The sequence below is a fragment of the Betta splendens genome, chromosome 7, assembly GCF_900634795.4.
Source record: "Betta splendens chromosome 7, fBetSpl5.4, whole genome shotgun sequence".
NCBI classification, from domain to species: Eukaryota; Metazoa; Chordata; class Actinopteri; order Anabantiformes; family Osphronemidae; genus Betta; species Betta splendens.
In genome coordinates this window covers 5,223,157-5,245,541 of record NC_040887.2, presented here as the reverse complement: position 1 = coordinate 5,245,541, position 22,385 = coordinate 5,223,157, and the positions used below count along the sequence as shown (strand labels likewise).

At 46.9% G+C, this 22,385-nt stretch overlaps 1 protein-coding gene across 11 annotated transcripts in view; it reads left to right on the top strand.

Moving 5' to 3' along the window:
- Positions 1 to 22,385, top strand: part of fignl2 (fidgetin like 2) — a 33,776-nt gene that overhangs the window by 1,217 nt on the left and 10,174 nt on the right. For 3 of the 11 annotated variants that reach the window (XM_041071567.2, XM_041071566.2, XM_029156682.3), the window contains exons 2-5: positions 78 to 131; positions 2,756 to 2,820; positions 3,234 to 3,323; positions 19,869 to 20,009. In XM_041071567.2, the coding sequence (XP_040927501.1) occupies positions 19,985 to 20,009 (25 nt within the window). In that variant the 5' untranslated portion in view covers positions 78 to 131; positions 2,756 to 2,820; positions 3,234 to 3,323; positions 19,869 to 19,984. Of the gene's footprint in view, positions 1 to 77; positions 132 to 2,755; positions 2,821 to 3,233; positions 3,324 to 14,077; positions 14,114 to 18,418; positions 18,549 to 19,868; positions 20,010 to 22,385 lie in introns of those variants that run through there. The other 8 variants (XM_029156689.3, XM_029156687.3, XM_029156683.3 and 5 more) reach the window with 4 other exon arrangements.

Sequence of the window (22,385 nt, the reverse complement as noted above, 5' to 3'; positions counted from 1 at the left end):
CTGTTCTCTCTGCTGCTGCTTGATAACTTGCTGCTGATTGATACATTAATATTGCATTGATCTGCTCTTATACACAGGGACACTCATGTGCAAGCTAGATTGCGGTGGCTGGTGCAGCGCTGGGTTTCACTGTAAGTATATTGGTTTCTTTGTTTCTAGACAGTGTATGTTGCTACATTTCTATTTCAGATGCATGTTTTCGTTTTTCATAATTCTGTCTGAACCGACTCAATCTCAGTGAAAAGACAATAACAACAATGTACGGCACCTACTGTAGTATCAGCATGGATGTTACTGATCTGATTGGTTTGCTCTGCAGAGAAACATCCACACAGTACGTTTATATGGATTTTAGCTCACTTGGGGTTTGAGGGCACGTCTGTGAATCACAGTGGACGCTGGGCATTAGACAATTTATCTGCAACAACAAACACCTTCTCTGGTGAAGCATAGCAGGCCTTTGAAACGTCACAAGAGACACAACAATAAGTGTATCACCTATAAACATCACGGCTAAGGGCACTGGTTTAGCCTGAGAGTTTTCCTTCAATTTATTTGGGCTGTTAATGATAGGCTATCAGATTCCTATCTTCCTTTCCTGCTCTCTCCCCTCTTCTGCTCCCCGCTGTAGCCTGAAGGACTGTTTTTGGTGAGCATCTGGAGGCAGGCTGTTGAATAGGCCTCATTCTTGCAGGGCCCTCTGCTCCAGCGAGCGCACTCGGGGCACGGACTCTCGGCCACGGCCCGCGGAGGCGGTGCAGCGGGGGCGGGGACGAGATGGAAATGAAAGGAAGCCTGCACGAACACAGCTGCTGATGCTCATTTGGAAATTTTTCTCTTTGCTATATTAGCTTACATTAACTGTGCTCATAAAACATGCAGAAGGGTTGGATTCTTTTACTGCCCATTAACAAGGCCTTAAAAACCGAACAGTGCTCTGCAGCATGGACTCCGGCCTTGTCTCTATATGGGAAATCGGTTGAGGGGATGGTGTTGCGCTCAGATCGGGGGACTGTGGTTGTAGAGCAGCTGCAGAAGTCTATTTTCAGCAGATTTTAGAGAATGCTTGTGGACAACTGTGGACAAAGAACAATTGCGTTGTAACCTTTACCAGCCACAGACCATTTCCCTGTGGATTTTTCTAGGATGTATTTCAGAGCAATTTCATCTTCAGAATGTTTATAAAACATCTGCCATCACAAAACAGTGAGAGATTTAGTTCCAAATTCAGTGTCGCTCATCTTCATCCACTAACCCAACAAAATATATTTTTATAATCTTTTCTGTCCTTTGAAATCGGTCAATCAAAAATAAAATCCCTTTAAATCTGTGATGGTCTCCTACAAGTGAATTGAGGACTTTCATATTTTCCTGCCTATTGATCCTGGTACTGTGTATCGGAGACCTCTTGTGTCCGCCCTGGCTATTTTCTGGTTCAGATGTTAGATCAATGTGTTTGTGTCTGTGTCGGGAAACTCTCGAGTCGGGCTGAATCTGATCTGCGGTAGGTAACGGGACTGTGACGGTCTGGCAGAGAGGTGGAGCAGTTATGAAATGAGGGGCCTGGACTGTCAGGATGAGTGGTTTCAACTGACAGACGACCCACACGAGAGGACACGAACACCAACTGTGTTTGTTTTCTTCACACACGTGGGAACGGGTGCGTGCGACTCCACGTGTTTATACCCATGCAGACACAATGTTTTCACAGGCTCGCTGCACCTACTGACATGCAGGATCCCATCAGTTAGTGTTGTCGTTCGCTCTGCGGGTCTCAGAAACCTCATGATTATTACAGCATGGAAGGCTGCGCTTCCTGTTCCGCTGCTTGTTCTTATCTCAGACGGTGAGGGCATAAGGTAATAGGGTGGTCACACACACAAAACACACATCTGCTGTCTGATGACTTGAGATCGTCACGGTACGGTTTGTTCTGGCCTCTCGGGAGGCGGTGACCATTTGGGATCTCTAAACTTCACCAAATAAACATTTCATCTTGTTGTTATATCATATTCCTGTCAAATCCTTCCTAATACTCCCCTGGCCATTCTGTGGATCGGCCTCCTTCTGTCCGTGCTTTGAAATCATCATATCAGTGCATAAGCCCTATATGTATCCCATTGTGATTTGATTTGGAGAGCAGAAATGGCAGATTAGTCTTAAATCCGCCCAAGTAGATTATCCACTCATCTCTAAAGCTCATGCATTGAGGGTTCCTCATAATTGCCGCTCATGGTCGGGGGGTGGGAGTGCCCAGCTTACCCACGGTCGGGAAGCGGACTGATCTGGTTCCTCAATGCCATCCGTGTGCGCTTATTAAAAGTGTGGTTGACCCCAGTTTTTTCCCCATGTGGCTCTTCCTATTGTGTTCTGTGTGATTGATGTTCACTGGGGTCACCTAAGCCCATGCTGCTCAGTGCACAGGGGGCTAAATGTTTACATGCATTCATTTGACTTTACTCAGGGGTCCACGGGCCCAATGCAGGGTCGCACTGTGGCCGGCAAACTGGACCATATGTCATGCTTTTCCCCAGCAGAGGACTGAAGGTCAGACCCACCAGGTTATGGTGGCTAGTTAAGAAGAATAAACAGCCTTTGTAGGCAGGGCCTTACCTTGTGCTTTGGCTTTGAGCTTTTGCCTGTGACACTAGACATGGCTCTTAACGGCAGCGATTTGAAGCACACGCATGACAGAAATGTGACCTTTCTCTTCACATTCATGTGACGGAAAATCACCCTGATGTATTGTTTTCAGGATTCCACTTGGATGGCAGGTAGTTGAGCTGTAAAACCAGAACGAAAGAGCTCCAGGGATGAGAGGTAGACGATGACGCAACGTGACTGACACAAGCTGATCTGTGTTTTTAGCAGTGAGGGCAGAGGTGAAAAGAAAGATGACAAGTCTTCTGAAATCATTAAGCTGCCTATGCAAATAATAAGCATATAAATATATGCACTGAAGAAAAGAGAATCTTATCTGGGATGATGCCATGTTAGGTGCTAGGTGTTAGGTTTCAGCAGGACAGTCAACCTGACTGACCTGATCCCCCAGCGAATAATGCACATGTAACCATTAGCAACAACGCACCTTTTGTCAATGCAATTATTCTCATATTTCAGATTCAGAATTTCAAAATGAACTTGAACGTCGTTCAATTTCATAATATAAAAGTGAACTTGAATTCAGTTTCAAAGCCGAGGCAGCTTTCTAAATGTTTGTTGTTCCCCTGCAGCAGCGTGTTGGTGCCTTTATGCTGACACGGCCTCCAGGCTGGGATCAGGGCAGCGTGGCTTTGAACAGCACGGCCGAGGCTTCGCTGGTGGTAGGCAGCAGCTACGTCTCTCAACTATTATAAGTCACCTAATGATTTAACTGCCAGCCATTCACGCGCCTGGTAAACATTCATTGCTTTCAACCTGATTTTCCACAGTGTTCAGAGATCTCTGTTTCTGTCTCTCTCTCTCACTCTCTCTCTCGTGCGAATGCATTGGAATGCGACCGTGTGTGGGGTATGTGTTTGAAATGAATGTTAACAGGCGGGCGGGGGTGGGGTAACTAGTCGGAGTCGGAGCGAACGAGGGTTGGTAGAATGCGGTTAAGGCCTGGAGAAGAATGGGGCAGGGGACAGACAGTGTGGTAGTGAGGCACAGATATTTCCCTCAGCCATTAACCAGACAGCGCTATTGTGGCCCCAACGTCCCACTGGCACAGTGTTGCTGTGACTGACAGCCCGGCCAGCCGCCTCTGTAGGTCTGCCACATGGTGGGCCAACTGAATGGGGAATGCAAAACGTCACGGCTTTGTCAAAAAACAGCTTACCTCGGCTCTTTATGTGGGAAAAGCTTTCACCTGCGCTTCACTTAACACTTTTGTAATAGCTTTGTTCTGCACAGCCCTGAACAAAGATGAAGCACAAGGCCAGCTTCTGAAGCCGTTTAGCAGTTGATATTACTGCTATTGATTCATGAGTTGGTAAGTGGTACTTATTGCATTTATTGGGTTTACTGGGACTGGTGATGTCTCCAGAGGCGGAGGCCCACCCCAGCCGGTCCCTGTACACCCGCGCTGCCAGGGATGCGCCGGGGAACCCCGGGCAAGGGATGAGGGCGTCTCATGGAATTCCAGAGCCGAAGCGGGAGGCAGAGAGGAGGCTGCTGGGGAAACAATGGTCAGGGACATCTGTCATGCGTGGCTGCACTCTCCTTCGCTTACAATGGGTTTTGGGGACCAGCCAGTGCTGGCTTTCTTTTCTCTCCCCTCCTTTCCGGGGACTCCTCTGGCTCGTACAATAGGCCCTTTGTCCCCTCCCCGCTTTTTGCCAACGTTTAACCCTTCAAGCCTGCTCCTTTTTCTGCCTCTTCTTTCTGTCCTCGCCAGAAAACAAAACACAGTTGAAAATGTGACTATTCATTCACGTCCCGAGCTCCTGTTTTTCATTATGACTTTTGGCTCCGCACTGTTCTCTAGGCGTGAATGCGACGAGGCCCCTGCGCTACTTGTTTGTAAGTGAGAAAGGATGCAAATGATCGTTTAATCATCAGATTTAATTTTACTCACGTCCGCGTGTTGATACCATGACACGGCACCATACTGTATCAGGAGCAGCTCTGTTGTGTTTCGGCCGCATTTCCAGGAAAAAGGCCACTAACAGTTTGACATCACACACTTACGGGACGGTTTATGCAACACGAATCACTTCCCCTGTGTCACATGGTGAAGTGTGTTGAGCAGTCTCTGCGGCAGGAGTTAGGGTGGTGTGAGATCTTGTACCATTGATTTTCAAACCCATGATGATGTTGGGGCCACAGCTCAGCACCAGCTGGGGTGTAATTATACTTGGATCCTTGGTGCTGTCTCTTTCTTAGTGTTTTCAACACTTTCAACAGGCATCAGCCTGATGTAAATTGCAAATTGATTTTTTCCCTAGCCTCTCATTCTTAAAGACTTAAGGGGTTCAGGCTGGTCTAAAATTGATTGGTCTGACTGCAATTTATTATTGCTGTCAGCAACAAGAGTTTTCAAGGGGAAACTCGACAGCGCTGGTTAAACTGGACTCAGCACCTCTGTTGTGCCAACTTGACAGATCAAAAATCAGACTTAAAAAAGTTTCACAGATCTATCACAGGCCTAATTACTGCCTCAGCCCTTCACCATAATGGACGGACTGGCAAACTGGACTGCTGTGTCCTGTCCTGGCAGCTAATTGCTGCCAGCTGCTGGGAGTCGGGGGAACAAAGGGCTGTTTGAAAAGGTGATCTGTTGATTGGAGAAGCTGTCCACCCTTCTTTAATGGGATGTGCATCACATGAGATGTGGCATTTGTTGGTAACGCTGCCTCATTCTGGCACACGTGTCCCCAGGGCCCAGTACAATGTAACAGCAGAGACCCATCTGTGTTTTATAAGAAGAGACATAAATAAACTCAAACTGTAAACTCAAACTTGGGTTTTCCGTAATTTAAATTTTAACATTTGTAAAGATATCACGCTGGTAACTCATATTTCTATCCTCCACACCTGATGAAAGCAGCCTCATACATCAGGGGTCATCTTATCTTGTTTCTTGATCTTTCTGCTGGTTTTGTACGCTTTTAACTAGCTCCAAGAGGGGGTGGGGGGCGTTTAGCAGGAAAATGTTTTATGAGTGGCTGAGTCGGGGCATGTGTTGATACCGGAGTGAGTCTTGTTGGAGATAATATTCTTGTCTTTTCCCCGTATGCATAAATATTTAAGTGAACCTGTCAGTCGCTCGCTCTGAAGGGAAAAAATGGAGAAAAAGACTCAGAGATAGAAACAGATAAACCCCATGAATGATGTCTGTCTGTCAGCAAGCCCGACGCTGTGACTATAACCAGGACCACTCACTCGTGTGTGTATGTGTGTGTGTCTAACACGTCTCAGAGCTATCAGTCTGATCGAACGGCCCTCCAGGCGTCCTGTTATGACAGCTCTCTCTCCGCCTGGAGAGACCTCATCTAGGGCGTGTTCTGACACAGCGGCTGCTTGAAATAGCTCAGATGAGAGGCAAGAGCAGACCTCTATCACTCTGCTGCTGCTCCCTGTCACTCTTGCTTTTCTCTCTTTGTTTCCATCTACGCGTGTTCCTGCTGTCGGTCTGCTTCTGTGCGTCTGTGAGTGTGTTGTAGAAGTAAAAATGTGCAACTGTGTTCATGCACACACATGTACACTAGATGAAGACATACTGCAGTGGTTATAAAGCATAAATCAAAATATAACCCATTTAAAGGCTTGAGGTAATTCAGAGTAGTTGAACTGCAGGTGGTGACAGCTGACAAGTCACAACATATGCTCAGTTTAGTACATACAAATCTGTATTTTTTATAGGTTCTCCTTTAACTGACTTACTTTCAGCCTTCAGGTCTAGTTGCACCTCAGTGTCTGCATAGAAAGTTACAGCGCATTAAAATCACTCTACTTTATAAACACTGAGCTTTGAATATCAGTCGCTTGTTCACTCAAACGTTCCCTGCTGAGAAGATGGAATGCACTACTATAAAGACAAGCCTCTGAAGGGCTGATTAACCTTGTAAGGGTGAGATAAGAAGATCAGAGCAGTAAAAACGTCCTCGACAGAGCTGTGACCTGCCGGTAGTTAACAGATCAACCAGTTCCATCTGTGACAACCCCACAAGCAATTATCCCGTATCACGCTCGCACTGACCATCAATATCAAAACGTGGTCGCAACACCTGAGATTAGCCCAACTCTCCTGTCCTGCCATAATCTTGCTTGTCTCACAGCCTTTGCTCCTGTCTGTGTGGCTGAGCCGACAGCACGGGGGCTGGTTCAGGGTCAGCCGGCACTGTAACGCGTTCCATGCACTCAGCCGTGCAGCTGCCTCTGGCCTGATTCACAATCACAGCCCTCCATAAAATGTCCTGTAGCTGACAATGAATATGAGCTTTGCTACTGCAGAGAGGGGGGGGGGGCTTGGCTGTAAATGCAGCATCATGAGCATGTCCCTCAAACAGCCCCTGAAGGTCCCTGCTCCAGCTCCAGTGGTTAACTGCCTATTTCTACTACTTTACATTATAGTAAGACACACACTGAATTGTCAACTTCACCCAATCTGTCTTCACTTCTTGACTCTAGCAGCAGCTTGTTGACCTGAATGCCATGAAGTTGCCATCAGCGCCTTGATTTGGATGTTTGCAGGTCACGACTGTGTAAAACCATGTGTAGCTCAGTTCATCCTCATCGCAGTATGAAATGTGCTTCATCCCAGAAAATGAACAGACCTTGGAAGTGCAGAGGGCCACAGGGACCGCGTGCACACGAGCCATGATGTCAGAGTGAAAGTTAGCAAAACGGCTGTGACGAAGAGCAGAGCTGTCATAATGCACGGACAGATGGAAGCGCGTCCAGGCTCCGTGAAATGTTTTAATGTAGAAATGCTGTCCCCGTGTTTTTCTGCGTGTAAACGATGAGCATCTACAGTAAGCAGAGGTCTGAATACTTTGTCCGAAATGACTCAAATATTGGCGTTACAGCTTAAAAGACCCCCCCCCATCGTTTAGTGCATGTTCTCCTTTTTTCGAGGGGCCATAAAGCTATCAAAGATGTGTCCTGTGAAGAAATGAAACATTGTCCAGAGCTGGAGAATTCCTCTGAGCTGGAGGAGGATAGGGGAGAGAGCAGAGAGGTGGTGGTGGTGGCAGTTCGTGTGCGTGTGTGTGCGTACGGGGGGGAGGATTAGAAGCGGCTTGGAGGTGGAGGAGGGAGGAGAGGGGAGACGATGATGATGGACAGACACGGGGGAGCCCCCCCAGTATCAAAACAGCAGGAATGTAGAGCAGGCTGGTAGGACCTAGAACGCACTTCTAACCTCTGATCTGATGTGAAGTGTGGTGGTGGTAGTGGGGGGGGGTGAGTCAGAGCTTAAAACTGCACATAGCACCCGAGATACAGAGCAGGGTCACAGACACGCAGCTGGTTACCAGACTTGAACCGGTGTTACCCAGGAGAAGCTGAAAACGGAGAACAGTCATTACCGTTGCTGCGCGGACCCGTTTTACTATGTGAGCATTTGTCATGCTTTCATGAACAACCTCCCTTGTGTTTTTGCAAAAAGGCAAAATATGCCTGTAAAACATCAATAAATCTTTTAACCTTATTGTACCTGCAGCAAAATCTAATCCCGCATGTATTTAACCATAACAAGCACCTATTTGTGGACCATATTTTCAGTTTGACCCGGCGTGTGGATCTGTGGCCACTAAACCCGGCCCGGCTGCGGTCTGTGTTTCATGTACAGACAAATCAGGGCTGTGCTGCTTAATTGAGTGGGGCAGCTCTCCGTCGCTGCATGGGGTCATGAGCTGGCCGGTGCCTAAGCCTGATAGTATTTTATTTCCTCCTTACAGACTTGATCCAAGTGTTCAATCACAGCGGGGCAGATAGCGTGAGTCATTTCCCCGTGAACACATGGACGCGGTGGTTAGCCGTTGTAGGGCTGCACACAGCTTTTACAGTATCAGTCCAATTACGGCCGTACAGCTGCGTCTGTTTAAGCCCATTTACTTTTACTTAAAGCCCCAAGTGTTCCTTGATGCTTTGTTCTTTACCTTAACACAAATCTCTTTTTTCCCTCTCCTCTACCGTCTCCAGGCTGAGTGGCTCCTTGCCCTTTCTCCCCACCTCCCCAGTAAACACGTAAGCTGCAGGATCATTAGCCCGCCGGAAATTTTAGCTTTGTTTCTCTTGCGTTTTTTACGTTCATATAGAACAAAAGGAGAAACATTCAATAGTTATTGATCTGGAGACATTCAACTTTTACTGGAGATCCCATTTAATCACAAAAGCTGATTTATTGTGGGCCCTCTGACAATCCCATTAAATTGCTGTCTAGCTAATCAAGTCCATTCTTTCTCCTGGAGGACTAATCTTTTATAGGGCCGGCAGAACGAATCCCGGCAGTAACAGGATTGGAGAGGAACTGGAGGGTTCAGGGTGGCTGCACCTTATCATAAATGAAAGAAGTCTCACAAAATGATGAGACGTAGTCATATGGTTCTGATTATCTGCTTAGCTAAATGCTTTTGCTTTACTGCTAAATGAAACCCAATATCAGTGGTTCTGTTTAGAGGAAGGTGAAGGGTGGTGCAACTTTTACCTAAAGGTGTGATCCCAGCCCTAAAGCCACGCATAATGAAATGATAATGAAATGTTCTAGTAAACCTTTACACTGAACAGTGTTTGTGTGTGTGTGTGTGTGTGTGTGTGTGTGTGTGTGTGTGTGTGTGTGTGTGTGTGTGTGTGTGTGTGTGTGTGTGTGTGTGTGTGTGTGTGTGTGTGTGTAAATCCTCTTTTTACGGGGATCCAGTCCATCCGCTAAATGAAGTGGAAACCCAAAAGACATGGTCATGGAAATGACTTCAGAGTTTAGTTTATGATTTGCTGGTAAAATTTCACAAGCTCTCGTCGTATGGGATCAGTCGAGATGAACACATGATTGTATTGCTTTGTCTTTGTTGTTTTTTTCAGCGTCTATGTTTGGCTTCTTGGGCGTCAGAGCTGTAATTGCTGGCGGCTGCTGTGCAGGAGCTGCTCCCAGTGAAGCGCCGCTCGCCCGCGGGGCGTCCTGCCCTGTGTTTTCAGTGTCCTTCCTCGCTCCGTCCTTGTGCGAACGAACCGCTAAATAACGACATCTATTCCAGTCTGCTTCTCGCAGCCGCTCATCGATCCCGAGGTGGAAGGACAATGCGGCTCCTTAACCCACGCAGCGCTGTGGCGGCCGCCCTGTTTAAAGTGGCGGTCGCACGCAGTCGCGCCAGGCGCTTTCAGATACGGGAACATGCTGTCTCAGAACACCTACGGCCAACGTAACACGATACACGGCTCAGCCCCAGACACACGCAGGACAGGAGTGCTTCCTCTGCAAGCCTCCAAAAGTTCAGCTCAGCACCTCTGGACCTCAGTGGAGCGGCCATCGATCACATCTCCCCACTTATTCCTTCATTGACATAAATACTCTGTGAGCTCCTTGACAGAATAAATCTTAGTCAGTTCAAACCAGCTTATTGTCAGCAGGCATTTTAAGGTTTTTCCTTTGGTGTTTATGGAGATTTTCAGCTACTAATTCAATCGAATGGCTTTGCTTTTGATGGCGATTGCACTTCTCCCTTCCCATTTGCATACTAAGAGTAGGTTCCCACTAGAAAGATCAAGGCAATCTATGTGTGGCCAATGTTGGGCTTCTGCCAGGAAGAGTCTGTCGATTCCATTAAAGGTGGGGCCAGATGTTTGTCATTACCTTTATTGATAACCACGGGGTCAATACTGTGATTTATTCTACTGGGATAGGACTAAGCTTTAGTCACAAGTTTCACTAGGGCCTGATCAATAGTACACAATGGACAAGTACAACATGACCACACATGAACTGAGAACCTCAGCAAAACAATAAATCCATGGCAACATTTTGTGGTCAGGTGCACGTAGAAACTGCAGTGAAACTATAAAAACAGTTCCACTTCGGATCCCCGGACTTATGGCACGGCCCCGTTTCATTGTGAAACCATTGCACAGTGTGTGCAGAGAGGACTGTTTGCATGCGAGTTGTAAATGTGCTGCGTTATTTGTTCTGACATATGTTCAATCTGGGTTTCATAACGTCAGCGCGTACTCTCTAAGTGCTGGCGCTTTCACTAAGACGCGCCTTCACATTCAAAGTAAATACTCTTGGGTGGAAATCAGCTACCGCCCTGCATCACTCATGCATCAGCTGTCGTCAAGGCTCGAGTGCCAGATCGTCCTGCAACAGGACGAAGCGTCTGATCTAGAATGTGGAACATGAGTGTGTTCAAACATTCAGATCCAGGGAAGTTTCCTCACAAATGGGTTTAATTGAGACGAGTCCCCTGCTGAAGCCAGTGAGGTGTAGTGGTGCAATCACAGAGGCTATTTGTCTGCAGCAGTGTGTCCACCGCTGGACATTCCTCTGGTGGTTGTAGTCTATAGGAGAAGGGCACTGACAGCACCCTCTGAATAGACGCTGAGTCGCCAGACTGAACCAAAATGTAATTACCTCTCCTTCACAATATCACACTGCAGACCTGAGCCTGACAGCAGCCTCAAAATGGAACGTGTTGGGACTGAATTAACCGCCAGCTGGGAACGGTGTTGCTGTGTGTGTTGGTGTAAACCTACGCCTTTTTTCGTGCCTGCATCTCGCAGAATTTCCTTCAACTCCTGCTGTTACACTTTTGTGTCGCAGAGAAGCAGCTTTGTAAAAACCGCTTGAGCAAACAGTGTTATTTTGTGGCATTCTGTGACTTTTGTCCCAACCAGCCAAGCACGGGCGACTGTTCCGACCACGGACAGTGTAATGCATTCTCTATTTGGCTTACTTGCAAAATCTAGCAGCGGTAACACCAGGAATATTCCTCCTCCCAGGTCTTTATAGACTCATTGCTATCATAAGCCAATAGCCTCAATAGATCTAGAGCTATTAGAGTCAATCTATCCCTATAAGTGACAGTAATTTGATGCTCCCAGTATAAACCTTTGTCATAGTCTTTAACATCAACCAGATTACGTGCAGTCACTTATTGAGATTGATTAATATTTTCATTATGTGATTTATTTCCTGGGCAGTGTACAGTTTGCAGTGGTTGAATGGGCTAATGTAATGTAATGGAGACTTAAATGAGCCATTAATCTGGCAGGCCCAAGGGTAAAGGGACAGCATAAAAGGGATCTAGAGAGCGTGACTTAACCATGATGTGGGGAGCTGCAGGACAACATGAATTATGTGGAAATTTTACAAAAGAAAACAAAGATTATATTCATTTTACAGCATTCTATAAAATAACTGGATTGTAATGAACACACTTTAAAAAATGATGCTAGTTGCTTCATTATCGGAGATTGAAAATGGAGATAAGACTTTGGAGGAAAAGGAGGCAGTTTGGTGGTGATACACAATTATCCATGGGAGGCGTTAGGTAATATAAATGACCCTGTGAGGCCAGGGAGGAAGGTGGGAGCCAGGCAGCTATTGGGGGCTTCCTGTCTGTATAATTGAAAATCATTCAGACAGCTGTACAGTTTAACCTTGCAGGACCATGGTGTTAGTCACTAATTGATGGGTTGGCATACACCGGCAATTGAAATGGAGACGTGAGATGTATGTGGGCCGACTTTGGATGTGTGTGTTTATGAGCAGGCTGTTCTTCGGAGCGCCTTACAAAACACCGTTGCTGGCGCCCGTTGACATTTTCTTGAATCTTTTCCACCCTGTAACCGCACAACACATTAGCTAGAGGCGGCTGAATCATTGTGTTGTGATGTCTGTAACGTCTACATGTGGGCCGCTTCCTGAACATCGCTGTGTTTGTCTTGAGCCGCTCCACAAACCACCCACCACCATGATACTGTCTGATATAATAATTCCACATCTGAAGTAGCTTGTGTTTGGAAGTGATAAAAGCCAGAGAGGCCAGTGAGTGATCTCCAGGAAGTAATAGATCTCCCTGGTCAGTTGAAAAAGAATCCTGTCTCCTTCCTCCATGCAGGGGGCTGGAAGAGTGTGGTTGTGTCTCCCTTCATGGAACCAGATGCATTATTGATGGATGGCTTATTGGGAACTCAATTACACAGAGATTACTGGGCTAGCAGACAGTGGGACACTGCTAGCCTGTAAGAACGATTGAATTAGAGCACAGGAGAGGAAGAAAAGTGTCCTTCAGAGACACTTCTTTGTGTGCAGAGCACATGGGAATGCCAAATGGCCACAAACCAGTTCATTCTCTGACAGATGACCTTCCCAACAAGTGTAGCTGGAGCAGGGCAGCAGCTGGCTGGGTGGTACACCACAGAACAGTGGTGAGAGCTCATTACAGGTCTGGACAGTGTAGTGGCGTTTTACATTTCATGACTGTGGGTAGCGCTGGGTGTCTGTGCATGTATAATGTGATGGCTAAAATGACAGCTGCTCTATCTGTAGTACAAAACGAGATGCTATGATGAGAAAACCCCAGAATGGCAATGTATGTACATAAATATTGGCATTTCTCCGAATCTCATTCATATAACATGGGCCGGCTGAATGAAAACCGTGCCTTGCAGGGTCGCGTGCTATTACAAGTTTAATGTGAAATCGGGATCGAAGAAGATGAGAGAAGGGGGTGTCGGCGCCTCAAATGGAAGCATTCATCTTCCTTTTCTGTTGGTCAGCAGATGTGCTCAAAGGGGAGAAAAAAAGGCACAGGGAGAAAAGCTGATGTTGAAGAAGAGAAATCATTTTACACCAGACCACACCGCGAAACCCATTTCACCCTTCGGTGTGGTACAAGTGAGTGCTCCAGGCTGCCGGTTATTGCATTTATAAGAAGCGACGTGGACGCTGCGCCACCGCGCCGGACTTCGCCTCCTGCAGCGGCTCCCTTTCATTTTACAGTTGCAGCTTTTCCTCCAGTGGCGTTTGTGACGAACGCACATGTGTGATCACAGACAGGGTTTTCCATTCTCTAAGTGTCCCCTTGTATTGTTGCTATGTCAGTGTGTCAGTGAAGAGAACAACCCTTGAAAGACACCATTGTTGGACTTCTCGTTGTTAATGGAGAAGTTGCCGTGGCTGGGATTAGGTGGCAGCTTTCAACAGGCCCCTGCTTTGTCCAGGTCACCTCCAACCGACTGGACACTTTAGAAAGGACACCCTGGTGAGCTGCTTTGTTGCCCGCATTTCCCTGAACACAAGGCACGAGTTAGACCCTGGAGAAAAGGTTTAATAAGGAGTGGAGAATAGCCATTAGCTCCCTACCAACCTCTGTTGCTGGAGGAGAAAATAGACAAGCAAGGACTGTGACAATCAACTAAGGGGGAATTCATTCCCTTTCCGGAGTTTAAACCTGACACAGAGATCCAATCCTTGCAGATTGTAAGACACAATAAATCAAGATTTCATTCTGATACAGTACTGTGACTGTTGTGTCTACAACCTGTAAAATGCCCAGTGTGTCCTGTTGTAGAACACATGTATATATAGAACATATATAAATATGATAATATGTAAAGCCAGGCCACTGATTTACATTTTGTGTTATTTCTTTCCCAGGGACATTGATGTTAAGGCAGCAGTCTAAACCAGAAGGCAAGTCTTTAGAAGTTACATAAAGCAAATAGAATATTACATAACACAAGAGGGCGAGAACGTGTTATAAATATAGATACATACATGAAACAGAGATCTAAAACAAAGCAGCATTAAACGTACATGCAGCGCAGGTTGTGAAGACAGCGCCGCACACTTACAGTTTGTGTTCGCAGTGTTAAATCATGTGTTTCTCTAATAATAACTTTTGTTGGGCTGCAGCCAAATTCACCCACTGCCTTTAATTGCAGCTGTAAATTGTCAAGCCTAAAGGATGCACACAAACATCTAATGGTTTAATCAGCTGCTGCCATTAATGAGTAATCCCATAAACAGAACTTATTGACACTACATCCTTATCGGTCTTCATTGGTAATGAATGTGAAGGCTACAGTCCAGATGCTACAACTGCCATAAAGCTAATAGAAAAGTCCCCAACATCTGGATTGAATGTCAGGATTGAGTCCTGTCGGCAACGTTTCTCTTGTGTCTCCCTGAACCTCTCTGCCTCAGATAACAGGCCTTCAGCATCGCAGCAGCACATTGTGAGATTGAACGGCCAGAGTCGCGTTTCCCATCTAAATTTAACTCCCTGACTTCCACGTGTCCAGAGATCTGCCCGCGTGCACTCACACATCGACATGGCGTGGAAAGTTAACATTTTCCCGGTTCCCAGTGTCACATGTCCGTCTCCAGGTTAGCGACACGCATGGACGTGACCCTGCAGGCTCATACCAACAGCGTGTGATGTTCATATATGGGATACACAGAGGACACAGAGAACAGGGGTAATAGTTTATATTAAATTATTAGCCGTCAGACTAATGCAACACTCACTTCAACCTGTGACATCTGTGAGTGTCTTATCATTTCAGAGCGGTAAATCTGATGTGCCCTGTGTGTGTGTGTGTGTGTGTGTGTGTGTGTGTGTGTGTGTGTGTGTGTGTGTGTGTGTGTGTGTGTTTGAGCGCTGTCAGTGTGTGGAGCCGTGCCACAGGGTTTAACCCCTTCTTCATTGATCCCCAGGCTGCTCAGGGCTGCTGCCTAATTCTCCAATTTTCAGCTGTTAGCGATAGAATTGGAATAATAAACAGCTGAACCTCCCACTAATAATCCCGCTGACCCCCCTGTCCGTCTCTTTTCCTTTCTTTCCTTCCTCCGCTGCTGAAACAGCCCTCTTTAGGGCAACCGGGGTAGAGTTTCCCTCGCTGTCCTAATCTCGGCCAAAGCCCTTTGCTCACTAATGAAATCATATCGACCAACCTCGCGCGCCTGGAACTGATTATTTCGCAAACACGCCACACACACATATTCTTTGTGCATAAAAGCACAAATAATCCTTCCACACACTTCAGCGCAGGCAAAGTGTGTAACTGTGTGCAGCGCGCTGTTTTCTCAAACACTCATGCTTCACTGAGCTTAGAATCACTTTCATTTAACACAGGAAATAACAAGTAAGACGTGTTTTGAAAAACAAAACGTGTCTTGTGTGTTTTTCTTCCTACGTGTTTGAATTTAGATGTTTGGATTCCCGTCGGTGGAGCTTTAGTCAAGTTCACACAGTCCTGGAAGCAATTAGACTCCTGAGGTCAGATCTTAAGTCTCATACCTCATGTCTTCTCCACTTAGTCCATTTAACTTCTATTACACCTCACTGGTCTATCGCTGATGTCAGTTTCATTGTTCATGAACTTTTGAACACTGATTTAGAATTTGATTTTTCTTTAGTTCAATCATAGTTAATAATTTTTAGCTTGCTGTGTAATCACATCTTTTATTAATTGTTGATATCATTCACAGTCCATTTACAGTATATGGACTGAAGGAGTGCAGGTTTTTTTTTTTTTCTTGACTAGTTCAATAGTGTTGCATGCTGTTTTTAATCATAACAAATTAAATTTAAGGCTGATTCATCAGTTTGCCTTGATGAAGTCAGCTGACTCCACGCTGAATGGAGGTGTTGAGCTGACATGCCCTGCAGTGTAAGGTCAAACTCTAGTGTGTTGACCTGTAGCCTCTGTTCATTCAGGAATCATTTTCAGCTTGCCATGGCTCTTTTGTCAGCCTGTCATATCTCTCCATTAACGCCCATACAGCAGGTACCTGCACAACTAACCAGTCCTGACTCCTGCCAGTAACCCATGACCACCAGTGGCTACTGGGCTAAATTCCAATGAAGCGTTTGGGAAGCCTGAGCTGTCACAAGTGTGCCGAAATATCTCAATGCACGTGATATTTTTTTAGACTGACACCTGTCAAGCTCACTCATCTACTGTAGCATAGAAACTTGCTTTTCCACGCGTACCTGCTCTGTCTTTTCTCAGATTTTGGCTGGTCTCATGGCCTGGAGGCCTTTTGTGCTTTAGTAGTGCTGGGCTCAGCACGCTGCCTGTGTCCACACACTGCTGCCTCAGCACTAATAAGGTAATAGAGTGATAGAGAGAGCGCCAGAATTGTCTGCTTTCAACATCCCTACTCAACCATACCCTCACCTCACCCCCCACAGAGACACCATTAGCAAATCTATTGAGGATCCCATATTAGGGAAAACATTAAAGAGTCTAATTGTGGTTCTGTGCTGGGACTCGCTGAGTGTGTTAAGTTTTGTAACCACTCTAATGAGCAGCAGTGTTTCCTCCAATGGGTTTATTGCCCTACATTCCAATTTGAGCCATGTCACTGACCACTGGGGCATCTCCTAAAATAGTTCAACCCACATGTCACACAAAGGAGAGTTTTCAGACACAGTCTATTACAGCCTGAGTGTTGGGTTTGTTCAGGTTTCACGTTTTGTTTGCTATAAAAGTATAGTTACTAAAGGAGGTCAGTGTCAATATGAGAAAAATTGTAAAAGGCAATTTGAAGACAATCATTTATGATAGATGAGCAAGAGATGTGCAGTGATTGATTTTATCTTGGATCCAGGATGTTAAAAGAACTACACCTTTCATGATATGATGTTAGCTCAGGATGCTCTGGGCACCAAACGTAGAATCAGTGTCTCTGCCTGTTTCCAGTGTTCCCCTGCTCCTCACTGTGAGCAGACTGGGTGACCGTGCACATGCATGCATGGCTATTTGTGGCAGAGGGCGTGTGCATGGGCGGCGTCCCTCCGCGTGTCCTGCAGCCCAACAGGGACGCAGTGCTGGAGCACCGGCCCCGTGTAACAGGAGCAGATGACTGGACCATGTGGCCCTGAGCGTGGCGCTAAAAACAGCCTGGCAGCTGTGTGTGAGGAGCGAGTAAATGAAACCTGAACAGCACCTGACCGTGACATATATGGAGAGTGAGAGAAACCCATCAGCTACTGTTGCATGTTTAGCCTTCGCATTTGAGTCTGATTTGACTTTTCTTTCAGTGAAGGCTGGAAGTCTAATTTACACACATTATATAATGGGAGCCTCCTTGTCTATTTGTGTAGTATTAAAACATGAGGACTACTATATAGTGTTTATTTACTGTACCTGACTAAACTAGTGGCTAAAAAAGTGTTTAGAGTTGGATCATGTGAATCCAGACAAGTTCTGATGATTCCAGTATCTTATGGAAGTTCACGTACGTGATCAAATGTTGTGTTTTTGTTGGACAGTGCACTAAGCAGGAGACATTTTTCCCACTCCCACGTCTGGGTTGTGACAGTGAACCATCCTGGACTTCATTCCTCAGGCCCCAGGTAGTAGTTAACTATTAATCAGTACGCACCTCCAACCTGGCCACTCCATAAGGCACACGCTTCGGCGTGGGCGTGTCAGCGGAGGCACATCTGAACAGCAGAAAGTCGCATAGCGAGTAGCGTAACATATTTCTGCGCTTTTGTGCAAGTTGGGCATCATCTGTTGGAGTCAGTCGCTCGTTCCTCCCTGTGTTTTCAGCACAATCTGCCCACTGTTCATTCAGCTCTTCTCCTAATGAGCCTGGCCATTTCCCTCCAACCCAAATCTCTTTCTCTCCCCTGCCCTGTGTCCAGGCTTCAGTGTAATCGCCCCTCTCTCTCTCTCTCTCTCTCTCTCTCCTTCAAACCACAATTGGTGAGCCCCCCCCCCAACCGCCCTGTTGCCCCCCCCCCCTCTCTCTGCTTAAATACTTCAGGCATAAAGAGAGAGAGAGAGAGGGAAGGAGGGGAGGGAGAGGGGGATGGGAGATCCATGGGGGAGGGGTGAGTCCTCACTCTGTTGTCACTGGCCAGAGAAAGAGAGCGAGAGAGAGAGAGAGAGAGAGAGAGAGAGAGAGAGAGAGAGAGAGAGAGAGAGAGAGAGAGAGGGAGGGAGGGAGGGGGGGAGGGAGGGAGGGAGGGAGAGGTAGAGAGAGAGAGAGACAGAGTGGAGTTGTGTCCCATATGTGGAAAAAAAAGCATAGCAGTGCACACAAGGTCTGTTCTGCTCCAGGGATTATCCTACGCTTTCAGATCGGATGGAGGACATGCAGGCATGAATAGGTAAGGCTGCCTGTCTTCTCTGCATCTCTGTGCTGACCCGCTGTCATAGCCCGCTGTTTGACGGGGGCTCCGGCCAAGTTGCAGGAGCAGGCGAGCTCAGCGCGTTGAAGCCACGAGACGCTCAACCTCCCGGTGCCGCTATCGCTGCCGTCCGACCCCGGACACAGCCGTGCTTGTTTGCAGTGGAAGCTGTGGTTTGCACCTGAAGTGGAGTTGGTTCTTCTGGGCTGAGCGTTTAAAGTTGACTGTCACTCAGCGCGGGGGGATCATATAGTCGGAGGCGGTGTTTGTGAAGCCTGCTGGTGTCCACAGACAGCCGTGTGCTCATTGCGTAATTACTTGTTCATACTATTGGCTCGTTGATAGAGACATGCGTAGATTCATAGTCTGTTTTTACCACATACAGACTTTGTGTTATGTTTTAAGTAAAATGCTAGAGTTAAAAAAGTTTTAGTAGCTGGAAGCAGCTTGTTTTGTTTCTGTATCGGTAGCTAGAATGTCCATCGTTGTACTGTATATTTATAAAAAGTCAAAAACAATTACAGTAATTTGTGTATTGTGTATAAACTGACTGAAGCAACATGGCAGCAGCGTGTATAAAACTGGTTGTGTTCTCTGAATTCAGAAATACAACAAATGGCTGAGAATTAATTTTAATCTCATGAGCTTGTTAAGAAAGTTGCATTATATCAGACTAAAACAATAGAAACTGGAGGATTAAACTATCTTGGAATGAATAAAATAAAACAGAATAAATTTTTTTTTATTTTAAACTGTCACAGACTGATTTCATCATTTCTTTTATTGAAAGGTCGACTTCAGTTTTTTCTTCAGATAATTCAAAACGTCAAACTTCAGCATTACATTCCAGGAAACGTTTTCTGACTCTGCTTTTTGAGTATGCAGCTCCAAAAGTGTCTGGTCTCCTAAGAATGCAGTCTTTATTGCCCCAGTGCACAGAGCAGTGGTATGCATGAGCCTTTTGTGAGGCAGATTTGGAAAGCCCTCTTTAGAGGCTGGATGCAGCTTCACAATCAGCTTAATGCCTGACTATAATGAACACGGCGCTGTGTGTTAATTTAGCAGACTGTGTGCGACCGTGTGTGTGTGTATGTGTGTGTACGCGTTTTTAACCGTGTTTTCAGGTTATTCCATAATTGTGTCGTACTCTCTGTGAATCCTGGTCTGTGCGTGTGTGTGTGTGCGTGTGTGTGTGTGCGTGTGGAAGGTTCGGCTGACATGTGAGTGTTTGTCCAGACATTGTGCAGCAGCCTGCAACTGCCTCACCTCTCTCATTCTCTCTCTCTCTCTCTGTCTTAGGGCGCTCCAGTTGTCAGTGCGAGCTCATGCCAGTGATGGACTGCAGCCGGACAGACGCTAACCTTAGCTGGTATTCACTAAACAGCATTCCTCCTTACTGAGACCTGCTCCACAGGATGCTGAGTCCTATTGTCCCCTATAGTGAGTACACGACGCCTCAAACATACCCAGTTACCTCAGTTGGACTTTGCCTGAATCAATGAGCCTCCGCTCCAAAAATAAGCAGCAATGAACACAGTGTACTATAGTTTGCAAACAGAAGGAGAGCGGTGCAGGCCTCAGGCTGGACTCTGGTGTTTCATCACCAGGCGGAAGACACTGAGACACAGAGAACTGATAGTTAAAGCAGCAGAACTCCTCTGGTTCTGCCAGTGTCATTTTACCAGTACAGCCCAAGACTTGCCAGCACACACGCCGCCTCCTCTCCCTTCTCCTCCTTCAGCGCTGACTTAATAACTGACGTGTCCAGTTCTGGCCTCCCCCGTTACACCCACCCACCAGGCTTCATTCGAGTCCAGCTCTCCTGCTTTCCAAAACAGCATTGTTTGTCGGTCAGCATGGGGCTGCCTCCGTGGCCTCGGCCTCAAGGGCCCCTTCTTCCCAGCTCTTTAACCGGGCCTCAAAGGAGCATTATGGGCACGACAGTTCCCAGAAAATAGGGAGAAATCAAGCCAAACGGTTAATTTCAAAATTATTACATCATAATAGATGCTGAGAATTAGCTTCTGTTGGGTGAGAATACATCAGTGTGGAGAGGCACTGTAAAGCAGGAGTGTGGGTGTGGGAAGTGAAACTGGACTTAACAGCTTGATTAAAGCATCATGGGTGGATGAGAGAGGATCCACTAAACTATTGGAAACCTCACCACTGAAATAATTTTATTGAAATATTGAAATAGATGCAGCTTAGGAGTTGTTGAATTCTCCCACGAAATGGTGTTTTTTAAATTTTTTGTTTATAGTTGCAAATCTAATGCCTGAGCCTGAGTTGGCCAAACAACACTAAGACGTTCATTTGCAAGAGAATGCATGGATTCTTGTGTTGCTTCACGCAAAGGCTGGTTCAACTGGCTTCATCATCACTGAACACGTTCAGTGCTGTTGCGGTGGACGAGTGCGTTCAAGAATTTCTCACTGTTCGCTGCTGGTGGCATAGCTGGCGTGCCTGCAGCGCTAGCTCTGCTCTGACCCTCCCATTCCATGGGAATCCTCCACTCCACTATGCACTAAGCTTTTATGTTCAGGACGCACAATGCTGGTTTTCATCTGCCCTGTCCAACGGCACGATGGGCTTCATGTATAGAGCACTTCTGTTCTGCCGCATTCTGCAGGGTTGAGATGGTTTCAGTGTGTGTGTGTGTGTGTGTGTGTGTGTGTGTGTGTGTGTGTATGTGTGCGTGTGCGTGTGTGTGTGTGCGTGTGTGTGTGTGTGCGTGCGTGCGTTCAGAGGAGCGACACAGCAGTGTCAGGTAGTCGCAGTGTTTACTCTCAGGCCAGTGACACACGGTGACACTGCAGCTCACTGTCTCTCATTTAAAGACTCCAGTCATAATTCTGCTGAGCAAGAATCTGCCGGTGAGGGACCTGCATATGCTCAGGGCATGTAAAGACTCTCACCTCCATGTTGGAATTCTCGTTTCCCCGCCTCCCAACGTTACGTTGGACCACTGCGGGCTCAGAGCGTGTGCATTCACACAGCATTGTCCCTCTGTGTCGGGCCCCGGTCCTTGTCTCTGGCCAGTTCAGGAGACTTCAAGCTGGGACGAGTAGCCGCGGCCGGACCTGACAAGAAACCTGAGAGAGATTCCAGGGGCCATAGATACTCCTGGAGGGATTTGGTGCAAAGAATCTGTAATCTGCACTTCAAACACGCTCTTAAATCAGTCCCAGGCCGCCAACCCAGGAGTGCCCTAACTCTTGTTGCTGGGGGCCCCCGCTGGTGTAGCGATACCTTTTCTTTTAAAACAGCCCACAGACGTGCACACAGAGGAGTGCAGACCTGACAGTTTTTATAGCTCTCCGCTGACTGACCCCTTTCCCTCTCCTTTCAGTTGGTGCCTCTGTTTTTATGTTTTGTGTCTTTGTGAATGACTTCGCCAAGTCTGGGAGCAGTTTGTGTAAAGAAAATAGGAGTAGATCTCATCCAGGCTCTTGAGTAGAGCGGCGAGTTGGAGGGCCACGCTGGCAGTGGTGTGAGTGGTGTGGTGGAGGGGCCTGTGGGACCCTTGAGTAAACACACAGTTGCTTAAGTGTGTGTGAATAAGACCTGGGATCATTAGTGCTGGGTGTGAATGGGGTCTAATTAGCCCCCAGTGTGTGTGCGGTTGTGTGCATGTGTGTGTTTGCGTGCGTCAAAAAAGGGTTAGGGACCCGCGGCCCTGCGAGTCCACCGGTCCTGTGGTCTTTTTCTCTGAGGGTTCATCAGCTCATTAAGGAGACCTCCGCTCCCGTTAAGGGTCCAATTAAGGAGCAGGGCGCTGAGGCTCATTTGGATGGCAACACTTCACTGGATTCCTGA